We start from the raw sequence: 12,255 nt of genomic DNA on the forward strand, positions 1-12,255 counted from the left end.
GCATTTTGCTCCCCATTGGTCACGTATCTCCTCCACTGTGTGATGCCTGCGCCATCTATGCTGTTTGAGCCCGCTGGGTAGCAGCAGCCTATGGTGACAGCAGGGTCGCTCTGACAGTAAATCCCAGAGGAGAGCTCTCCACGCAAAGCATTCTTGGATATATCTTGCCACTTCTGAGGCCTTTCTTTTCTTCTGATACACTTCGTAGACACTTTTTCTTACCCTCGGTCAGATTCAAAGAACCGTGTTGAGAAAGGTGAGATTCAATGACTATCTGAAACAGTAGCTCTACACAGTGACAGTGCGCATGAGCAAAAAACATAGCTTATGGAACAAGCACGTAGGACGGCCTTCCGTAAACATACCACCAGAATGATTGATAATTAGGAGGACCAATTATTTAGATTATCCATGTGGAAATAAAAGATTTTCCTCTATACCTTTAAACTAAACATTTTCAAAATTAAAAGCTAAACTAAACTAGCTTGCAAACGCTAAAAATAAAAGAACAAGTTTTATCGCCTTTAAATTCGCAAATTGGGGGAACAAGCTATTGGTCTTTAAGCTCACTGTTACAAACTGTTTTCCAGCTGTATAAACCAAATGAGATAACGGGACAGGATCATGGAAATTCTGGGATTAAGTTCAATCATACGGAATTTAATTTTCTAAAGAAGACGTTAAACCGATAATTCATGGTTTTGCCTAGTATATGAAGAAGGTACCTCGAGAAAAGTTTTTCTTTATTTCTTTATTTTTTTGGGGGGGAATTTCAGGCTTCCAACTGTCAGGAACACGATTTATCAATTTTTAAAAAAAAATTTTTTAATTCTTTTTTTTTTAACCACAAACTCCTTCCAAACCCAAGACGGTTCCAGCTTGTGACTTGCTCTTGTTCCAGACACATTATGACCCCTGAGAGGAAACAAGGTCTTTCCTGTTCCCAATGACATCTGTTGGTTGTCAGACAGGTCATGGGGGGACGCTACAACAGCTCTGACGTTTGGCCTCTCACAGGGAACAGGCAACAGAGCCAGAAAGAAAAATGGTAAAAGTACATGTGGTGAATTTAATCTGCTTTATCAAAAAAGCCAACGATCACAGGACATCTCTATCAAGCTCTGGACTCAGATCACTGATCCAAAAGCGATTAGTCCTTGAAACGTAATTACAATATAAACAGAAGTTGGGTTTCAAACATAATTTCTATCGCACGGCACATTAGACACCGACATCACAGACCCACAATTTACACTTTGGGTAATTTATCTTACTACAGTATTTAGTCCCTATGGGGTTTTGTGGCTGCAATAAAGAGAAAAAAAATAAATTCACAGATTTTCTCCCTTTTCTTTTTCCGTTATATTTCAGATAATCAGTTGAACTTAGGTGAAACCAATGTAACCTGAAAAAATATTTAATACAGTTTTCAAATGATGATCGTACTCAGTGAAAAAAAACAAAAACCTATTTATATAAAAAATGTATTTCTAAATCAGTTACATAGATTAGGATGTTTGTATCATTCTTTCATTTGTTTTTTTGAAGTCAATAATGAAAATATGATAAACATTTTTTATTAAACGTTATAAAAATGATGTAGAAAAATGGAGAGCATTTTTTTTTATTTAGTATTTGCTCTATACTTTGCATATAAAGAAAACAGATTACAAGCATATAGATTACTTTATTTTTAAACTTCCTCTGGGCTCCGAGGTAATGAGAGTTTGAGTCACAAGAGGCAAGTAAAAGAAGACAGGAGAATCATGCTTGATTTATAATCACTGCACTGAACATGGTGCAAGGGTGCATGTAGCAAAAGTGACGCAATCATGACATCCCTGCCCCTGAGAGCGGACTGTTCGCACAGCCCTTACCTCTGTTGCACATGTCCCAATTTTTGTTAATTGCTGCTGACCGAGTGCAGAGCCTCATTCCTAATGGGATTATATTAAGTTGCCCTGCACAAACAGGTTTGCCTGTAATCATCAAATGGCAAAGAAGGTTCAAGTGGAACAGTTTGGTTAAATATAGTGTTGTTCCTGATTATTCTGTCATCAAAAAAGACAAATAGAAAATATTAAATCAGTTTCAAGGGTCATTTCATTTGCCAAGCTTGAGACACACAAAGACTTCCGTTTCCATCACCTAAAGCATAAATAAAGTCTGAAACTACAAACCCACGGTATACACTGCATTTAGCTTTTATTTAGTAAAATAAAGTTGTTTTTCTTAATATCTGTCAACCCATACAGGCTTCACAGGCATAGCCCCGTCTCGCTGTAGCATGCCGTCTCTCTTTGTGTGCAGCAGAGGCCCGTACCATGAAGCGAGCTCAACCCAGCGGGATTCCTCCAACAATGGCAATCAGGATCAACGGTACCATGAAGCTGGTTATCAACTTGCAAATTCAACCCAGCTGGAACTGTTCATGAATCTCTGAATGCACATGTATAAAGGGGAACGTTCTAGGTGAAAGACCTATCACAGTAATGAGCGCAGAAGGTTGAGCTTTCTGAGCTTTCTTGTGTGAGAGACCAAAACTCATCTTACAGAAACTTGAAGAGGAAAAGAAAGTCTCAATGACGGGGCAAAGGATTGATAACGGAGTAAAAGTGCAAGTTAAACATCAGTGTAATCTAAAACAGCCATGCATCCCAAACACTATTAATTGCATCCCATCCTCCAGCTGTAACCCCTCTGTAGTGAGGAGGACCTTGCAGCAGATAAAAAATGAACACCAAAATATAATTTCATCTGGTTAGTTGGACTTTTTACTTCAATAATGTTTGAGTGACAAAAAAGCTGGAACCTGATTCCACATTGCATCATATTAATACGAGAAGTGAAAATTCTGAGTGAATTCATCCAGACTTTTAAAGCTGTGAACTTTTTTTTTGTACCTGGCGATTTACCGTTAATCCCCCATTGTTGCAGCTTCAGATCATTTTCTACCCTTCTCATTGATACCGTTGGAGCAAACAACAAAAATATAATTTTAATCCTGATGTTGGTAATAGGATGAATATGACTTTCTAGGTAATCTAGGTGTAAATCCCAGGGAGAATTGCAAACTCCAATATGTTGTTATAAAACTACAGTAATGTTTGAACGCAAGCACATCTCCAGTGATCTAAGCAATAAACGTGAAACTCAATTATTTATCAAAAGATGGTTTTATGGATACAATATTTTATTTTATAGAGCTACACTGAGATTTCACAACTTCGAGTATGACTGCATATTTAGAAGTTGCCATACTTTGTGACATGGTAGTAATATCTTGTTGAATTTTTGTTTGTTGACACAAAAATGACTAATTCTGGGAAGCATGTTAGATTGCTCTTGAGGGTATCTAATTCATAGTTTTGGAACTTGCTTGGAGCTTAAAGCTCCATCAAGTTAAGAAATTTATGGAACGCAAAAGTGCTCAAGAGACCAACTTCAGCTTCGTGCTCAACAGCTCTTTCCGCCACAGCTTCACTGCCAACATCATGAAGAGTAATTATCATTCCGATCAGAAGGAAGACTAGTCGCTTTTTGGGATGAGTCAATAAGGGTGCAGGTTCAACCCGTTGACACTGACTGGCCGACAGTCATTCAGTTGAACATCCAAATGAATCCACAATGATCTCTAGTTTGGGAATGCATGTTTAAATTAAATATTATTTTTTATTTATTTTGAAATACATTTAATAATTAACTGAAAACTTTACTTGCATTTAGTTGTTATTTCACAGTTTTATCAACATGTTAAATATTCATGTAAAACATATATAATAAATTTAAGCAGATATTCATTTCACAATAATTTATTTAGTTTTGAGCAGATTTTTATTCCAATTCTTTGCATGTAATCATAAACATCATGGATCAATGCCACCCTTCATCCAACATAGATTAGTAAAGAACAATGCTTTATCTACGGTTCCTGCTTTATTAACAGGGCTCAACCCTACAATTCAATTCTCAAAGCATCAGGAAAGAGTTATCAGTTTAACAAAAGGTCTTACCACAGGTTTCTGCCCAGCTTCCACTGTGGCGGAGATACCGAGAGCCTTGGTGATGTCCTCCAAAGGTACAAAGTCTCCTGGTGAATCCTGGATGAAGTGGAGTAACACCTTTTCTCCACCTATACACGGAAAGAAATAAGATTAACTTTATTAAAAGACAGGATTCCTTTCAGCTGTTCAGTAAATAAAAAATTAGTGTCTGCCTGATGGTGTTCGGCAGTATCTTCCCGTCTTGAAGCATCAGATAATCTGAATATATAGAGAACTTAAAGTGGGATTCTGCAGCTGGTGGACATATCTAGCTTCATGCGAGATTTCATAGAGGGCTTTAAATTAGAGAGGACGTAGGAGCCAACCTGCAGTCCTGACCTCCTCTCCCGTGAAAGTTTGTGGGAGGAGTAAACATGGCGTTAGCTGATTATACTTTAGTGTCTATAACAACCAAAATGGCTGACTTGCTTTAAATGGCACTTAAGTGGAGGATGTTGTTTTTCCAGGTGGATCATCAAAATAAGTCGTCCTCTAATTGTCAATCATTCTGGTGATATGTTTCCGTAAGGTCGTCCTATGTGCTCGTCCCCATTTTCTATTACTTGTGGTGAGTCTGACATAGTGGAAAAATTGTCAATCTTGTTTTGGAAAGTAAGCTTGCATGAGCGAAGCAAAAGCAACTTGTAAACAGAGCGTACACGAGGAGAAATGGGCCTTGTGCAAGCTTTCACACGCGTTTAATAGTCAGCTTTATGCAGCTATCCAATAGGCGTTCCCCCGTTGGGAGTGGGTCCAGGGTTGTCTGTGTGCATTTATTTTTCAATTGGAGATGGTGGGTCTTTTAAAAAAAACTGCCAAAATCATCCACTATAAGGAAAGGGATACCATTCATAGTAATGTGTGACCAAGCAGGTATCCAGCATGACAATGAAAGAGTATCCAGATTGATGGGGATCTGTATGCTTTGTGAGTTATGTTTAAAAATAAAAATAAAGTTGTTTTTTTTTTATCTTTTTTCCTCCAATCCAACAAGAAGGCACCAAACCAGAGTTTATAGCAGAATGATCTGTTTGAGATTAGCAAAAAAAAACAGCTCACATTGTCAAAACTGCGGTTTCTTTTTTGTTTTTCAGACAGATCTACTTTCGAACAGAATCGGGTTAAAGGCTTTAGATGGCAGACAAAGGAATTTTAAAGTGGCCCTATGACAAAAAAATGAAGTGCACGGAAACTTGTAGTTTTCTTTATGTTTATAATTATTCTGTTCTTATAATTATAATTTCAACGTCACTGCAAAATAAAATAAAAAATGTAATTTCACTATCTGTTATATAGTAAATCTAGAGTATCAAACATTATATATTGATAATGAGATTCTATAATATTTTTATGTTAAGCTAAAGCCCATTTGCTTTGTTCCCCCATTGTTTCCCCAGATTTACCTTTTTCCAGCTCAACAATATTGTATAAAATATACTGTTTTACTAACGTCTTTTTCAAAATATTCACCTTTGTTTAGTGCAGTTATATTTTCAAACATTACCCTAGCGTAACTTATAACCATTTCCTGGTTACATCCCAGCATAAATTAACATGCAGTGAGAAGTTGGGCGGTTTCCAAGAAGGAGTTTAAGTGGAATAAAGCTGTAATTGTGGAGCCACACAGGACAGCGCGACCTGTGGTTTAAACTCCTTTCTATCAGGGCAAGCTGCCCTGAAGCATCATTAAAGACCATCGGCACATTAACTGAAAGTAGCAGTGAAGCAGTCTTCCATTTTTGGCTCCTAGTGTTTATCTTGACCCTGAAAATTATCTGAATCAACAGGGAAATGATATGTTGATCTGATTTACCTGTTTAAAATAAATAAATAAATCCCTCCTTCCCATTTTAATGTGGAGAGGTTCAAACATATTAGTACATGACTTGTTAACTAAACATCAGACCCTTTATATGAAATCAAAGCTGTCCAAATTGTGACTTTTAAATAATTTTAGAGCCAAGAAATAAAGAGAAGGTAGTGAACATCCCTGCTGAGCATTGACCTGATTACAGTTACAATGTGAAACACCACTGCCCCCTTGTGGATATATAGGAAAATTGAGTTTCCAAATTATTAACAAGACAGACAGAGAGACTACCTTTTGAAACAATGATCATGCCACCACTCTGCAACAGATCTCCTGAAAGGTTTCCCTCGATTCCTGCAGCACTAGCCTGAGGATAGCAGACAAATCTTGGTCAGAAAAAGTTGATATCACAACACACTCTATAGATCTAATGACTGTGGTAGAATGATAATATTATAAGCTCTAAATAACAGAGGACATTTTTTTCCCAGTTTTTGTATGTATGATTTTTTATCTATAAATAAAAACAGACTACTTATCTACCTTTGAGGCTATATCTCTCACTTTCTTCCCTAGAGCAGCAGGAAGCACGCTGACAGCATTGTACCTGAGGAGGAAAAAGATCATTATTTTCACTAGAGCTAAATGGGGTAAAAAATTCAACAACAAACAAAAAGAAAGAAAAAACACACAAAAACCTTAATGGAGATTTAGTGTTTTGTAATTCACCACAAGAAGCTACCAAATGTTAGCACATTTCAATAATTTATCCCCTACATTCTGTTCCATTACGACCTACATACAAATCCTTCTGCAATGACTAAGAAACTTTGTCAGGTTTTGTTACATGACAACCAAACACATCTCTGTATTTTATTGTGTGATGTATTTGGCAAGCTTGAACAAAATTGAAGAAAAAATAAATTTCTTTCATAGATTTCTTAACTATATAATGCCCTTACATCTAGCCCCCTACACTCTAATACCCCCGAACAAAATAAAATACCTTCACATCTCAGATGCTAGCAACAGGTTCCACCTGTGTGTCACTTAGTTCCAGTAAAAATCCAGCTGTTCTGTTAAAAACCTGAGATGTTTGCCGTATTTGTAAATGACCAGCATCATGGAGGACCAAGGTACAAAGCCGACAGTTCAGAGATACAATTATGGAGAAAGTTTAAATCATAAAACCAAAAGAAACATTTAAACTCTGGAGTAGCTGCAGAGATCCACAGCTCAGGTGGGGCGGCCCATTAACTAGACAATACAGGATTTTCCATCTCCAATACGATGCTGGTATTGGAACTTTGACAGACACAATATCAGCATGAGTCATACATGACAAATATATAACGTGAAATATTTGAAAAGCTTGAAATGATATTTCATATAGATATAATAAAAGCTGAGAACAGCACGTATGAGACCAACTGAGCTATTTATTAATAACCAATAGGTTAAAAAATGATAACAGACCTGGAATGTATCAGTATGGTAATATCTGAGATTTTAGATTCTGATTTTTTTTTTTTTTTTTTGGCTGACAGACTGATATCTGATATCAGTATTGGACTGGACATTACTAGTGTTAACAGGACACTGGTTAGTAGTACACTTCACAAGTTTATGGATGGGGGATAAGAAGATAACCATTTATCTAAGAAAGCTGCAAGAGTTTATATTTTCAGTATACAACATCCCAAATAGAACAGAAGTGGAAGAAAGTGTTTTAGTGAGATCAGAGTAATATTTAACATTTAAGGCCTTATCAAAAATTATATACATGCTGGAAGAAATACTGCTGCACATCATACTAGCAAGTGCGGGTATCCGTTACAACTAATGAAAAGTAATGCTAGAAGAAAACCAGCTAGACACTAGAAAACCACAGAGAGGTGTGAAGGTTCACCTTTTAGAAGGACCCCAGCCTGTAACATCCAGCCAGAGCTAAGATTACCAATTCATGTAAATACAAACTCAAACTTCCCCTTTTGACAAAGCTTATAGTTAGAGGGGCTCAAGTTATCCAGTGCTATCTCTTTAGTTATGCTGCTTTAGGCTTAGATTGCTGGAGAACATGGGAACCCCTTTTCATCAATCTCCTTCATTCGATCTCTATTCTCCCATTCTCCAGATTGTGTAATCTTTATCTCGAAAGTTATGCTCTCTCTGCTTTTTCTCATCATAGTAGCTCCATCTGGTCTTTTCCTGTTTGGATGTGACACCATCCTGGAGAGAAAGATAAGCTGTGCTTCTGCCATCAAAAATCTTTGTTAACAGATGTTGGAGCTTGGCCTGTTTTTCAGTGTAGTGCCGTTTCTCTGATTGTGACTAATTATATGTGCTCTCTTTTTTATCATCTGACATGTGAGTTGCCTCTGAGCTCGTCTGCCTTGCTGGGCGTTTCCTGTGGAGCTGGTTGACAGTTGTCTTTTGTTTCTATGCTTCTTTCTGTATCTCTGCTTCTGTCTCCTTGAACCCCAGTCGGCCTCAGCAGACGGCCGCTCACACTGAGCCTGGTTCTGCTGGAGGTTTCTTCCTGATAAAAGAGTTTTCCTCTCCACTGTCGCTACAAGCATGCTTGGTGCAAGGGTTTTCCTTAGAGTCGATGAGTAAATGCAATCAACTGGTTTTCCTCAGATAGAAAACTTTGAAACAATTTGACTGTATGATCTGGTTGAATTCTCTCTGTAAAGTTCCTTGACATGACCTGTGTTGTGGTCAGCAAATGCTCCAAAGCAGTGGAGGCCAAACATTCTAAATAATGTTTGGCTATATTTGCACCTAAATGTGGTTTAACAAAGTGTTAACTTCATAAATACAAATGACACATTTTAGGTGCTTTAATTTAAAAAAATAAAATAAAAATAATAATAATAATAATGAACAGAAAGCTGTGATTTTCTTCCTTTTACTCTTTATATTAAATCAAAAATGTTGACATGAAATCAAAATAGAAGTTTATGGTTGTTTGTGATAAGGTTCAAGGGTGTTCAGAGCCAAATTAAAGGGGAGTCTAAGACATCGTAAGTTCATAAAAACAAAAAACAAACAAACAAAAAAATCAAACTGTATTCATCTTTACATTAACATAAACTCACCTTTTAAATCCCAAATCCTTGTAACACGACTTATCTTCATCCACATAAATGGCTGAAAAAACAGTGACAGATGAATTTTTACACACCTTGTGGAAAAAGAGTGGCAGTACAGCTGTAGTCAGGGAACAAACTTTCCAAAAAAAAGCCATTATTGTCACACTAGACACTGAGTGGGTGTGTTATGGGGGGGAAAAAATGATCATCATGCTGATGGAGATTCTCAGTCATCAAGGTCATAGTCATTACAAAAAAATTAAAAAAAAAAAAAACAACAAACCAGTGGACTTTGTTTTCCATGTTTGAATACGTTTCACTTCCCATCCGGGAAGCTTTTTTAATTTAAAATGTCTGGATTAGCCTTGAGTTCCAGGCTTTATAGAGTAGCCCAACAAAAGCCTTGTTATGGCTTTGTTGGATTGAATCCAAAAAAACAGGTCCAGCCCTTAGTAACGGGGCATCATTGAGGTCTTTGTTGGCCTACAATACCCGATACTGGCCCATGCCTCTGAAAAGGGAGTTGTTAGAGTCATTGTTGGTCTGGCTGATCAGGCGTGATGTTTTGCTCCCCTGCATAGCGATGGGGTCGAGATGATAGATCATCTCAACCCCATCACTATGTCGATTACTTAAGGGTGGACCTGTTTTTGATTCAAATTGCATGTTTTCTAAGCATGCTCTATAAAGCCTGGAACTCAAAGCTTTTTAATTGACATTTTTAATTGGCAGAGGTTTCTGGATGGGAATCGAAATGTCTTCAAACTTGAAAACCGAAGTCCAGTGGTTTGTTGTTGTTTTTTTTACTTTTTTTGGAATGACTATGACCTGGATGACTGAGAACCTCCACCAGCATAGTGAACAGACTTGTTTTCCCAGAACACACCCACTCAATGTATACTGGGACAGTGATGGCTTTATGTGAATGAGCTCTAACCTCATTGGAATGTCATCCCAGATCCAACATCCACAATGCATTTGTATCAGTAACTCATTTTTAAGTGTCATGAGATAAGAGATGCTTACAGCCTTTAAAAAAGCCTCCTTCCTTAAACTCTTTGAGGCCGAACATCTCTGGTCCGATTCCCACCAAGGAGACCCCGTTGGCCCTGAGGTCAGCCTCCAGCTTGCTGATCTCTGACGCCATCCATCGGCACACCTGGCACCCGAACCTCCGCAGGAAGAAGACCACCACAGCCTGATCTTGCCAAAGAGTCCGAAACTCGATTTTCTGAAACAGTCAGGATAATGAAACTGAGGAAATTGTGACTCACAACAGAACAAATATGCTTGACTTGTCAATGTAGACACCATGATTTACTGTCACGCCTTTACTCTCATTAGATAAATGTTATGTCACAACAAACTACCATTATGAAAAGCGATAACGAGCCAAAAAACATTTTCTTTGAATTAATAAAAATATTAAATTAAACATACAACATAAACACAATATTGAGACCAAAAGCAGCCCCGGATTAACAGAACTAATAAGCAAAAACGTCCGTCTCAAACGGAGCCTCCTTAGTCAGCTTACAGAGTTGGTCTCCGGATCCTTGATAAGATTTTGTCCAACTTTATCCAGATTGACTTTAGCCATTTTTCTACAGTATAAAGACTTTAAAATAAAGCCGGCTTCAGAAACAAACTAGCGGGACTCCTGAAATTCTCCTAAAACGCCCAATTCACTTGCACAACAGTTGCAAAACACTCTTTTCCGGTAACGCCCACTGTGTGGTAGCATCCAATCAAATACTAGTACTGCTGAACGATTGACGAATCAAAACGCGCGATCAAATGTTATGAGAAAGGGCTTACTGATCTCTTAACGCTGTGTTTTTTTCCTTTAACTCATCGCTTAAACTTTAACTGTTGCGTAAATAGTTTAAAATATGACATTTGTATAACGCACATTGCATAAGGTTTACTACAAGGGAACTCAAAGGTGATGGATTTTTATTGCCTGACCTTTGTTACCTGTTCTAGTTAAACAACATGTACATTTTGTAGCTGTCTAAATGTCCAATGCATGGACCCTTTTTCTTTTAGATCCTTTGGTAACTATGTAGCTGTTTGGTTAGCAGAAATTTTGAACACAATTCCAAATTCCTTCAACAGAAAAATATTATTGCTATATTTCCAAGCTATATTTGCTTTGCTTTGATTTCCTCTGCTATATTACTGAAATTATGGCATAAAGACGAATAAGCTTTACCAGAACAACAGAAACTGAAACAACAATGAGAATAAATTATATTTAAAAAAATAAATCACAACAACAACCTATTATAATAATAGTCTAAGATGATTTAGCATTCACAATAATTTACAAGTTCAGAGTACAAACTTTATTTCAAACTTAAATTAATTAATAAAAAACACAAAATAAAGAGATGCAAATAATTCTAAATAATTTTAAAATTGTTATTATTAATATTGATAATAATAACAACAGAAATTGGGGAGGAGTAGAATATTTACAGATGAAAGTATAACGGCCAAGAACCTTCATGCAACATTTAAGTCTTTTATTGTTCAGACATAGGAGGATGTAGTCTCCAAATCTCATTAAAAATAATCACATACCATTTTACACAACAATAAAAATGATTGATTCATATTCAAACGTCCATTATCACGAGTCGAAAAAAATACACACCAACAAATGCTATTAATAAATAATTATACCAAAACACTAAGACCAAAAATAAATGTGAACAGACTTGATGCATTACTTATAATGCTGATTTAAAAAAAAGAATACAAAATCTGTATCATTTCAGATTCAGATGTCGCTATATTAGTTCATTACACTCAAATACATGGTGGCTTTTAATCTCTAAATTAAATGTTTAATGTTACAAAAAAAAACTTAATTATATTAAGTACATTTTAAGATCTGGTTCAAATATTTAATGGGTGATTTAAATACGCTGTCATAGTGGTTTTTTGCACATGAGTGGATAAAACCATCTGCTTGGAATCATCCTAAAACACATTTAGACATATGAGTTAGAAGGTTGTCCTAAAGATACATCAGTGTTCCTACTGAGACTATAAGGCTGCTAGTTGTAATAAAGTACAATGTGTCACTGTTGTTGCTTGAAATTGTATCTCAGCAAGTATGAAACAAAATTTGTTCTAGAATAATGAGAGCCTGTTATAATTAGTCTTGGTGAAAAGGGACTATACGTAGACAAAGATACAAAACATTCAGTTAATAGATAGATAGATAGATAGATAGATAGATAGATAGATAGATAGATAGATAGATAGATAGATAGATAGATAGATAGATAGATAGATA

The 12,255-nt window shown here is 36.5% G+C and overlaps 1 protein-coding gene across 1 annotated transcript in view; it reads right to left on the minus strand.

The window, feature by feature from the left end:
• fam213b (family with sequence similarity 213 member B) overlaps nucleotides 1–10,662 on the minus strand; it is a 14,031-nt gene extending 3,369 nt beyond the window's left edge. The window contains exons 1-6 of the mRNA XM_015379129.1: nucleotides 10,486–10,662; nucleotides 9,975–10,179; nucleotides 8,955–9,006; nucleotides 6,397–6,460; nucleotides 6,145–6,220; nucleotides 4,014–4,132 (exon numbers count right to left, since the gene is read on the minus strand). Coding sequence (XP_015234615.1) covers nucleotides 4,014–4,132; nucleotides 6,145–6,220; nucleotides 6,397–6,460; nucleotides 8,955–9,006; nucleotides 9,975–10,179; nucleotides 10,486–10,548 — 579 coding nt within the window. The 5' untranslated portion in view covers nucleotides 10,549–10,662. The remainder of the gene's footprint in view (nucleotides 1–4,013; nucleotides 4,133–6,144; nucleotides 6,221–6,396; nucleotides 6,461–8,954; nucleotides 9,007–9,974; nucleotides 10,180–10,485) is intronic.
• Between the last annotated feature and the right edge of the window lie 1,593 nt (nucleotides 10,663–12,255).

Source organism: Cyprinodon variegatus, unplaced genomic scaffold (genome assembly GCF_000732505.1).
Source record: "Cyprinodon variegatus isolate N-32 unplaced genomic scaffold, C_variegatus-1.0 Scaffold186, whole genome shotgun sequence".
NCBI classification, from domain to species: domain Eukaryota; kingdom Metazoa; phylum Chordata; class Actinopteri; order Cyprinodontiformes; family Cyprinodontidae; genus Cyprinodon; species Cyprinodon variegatus.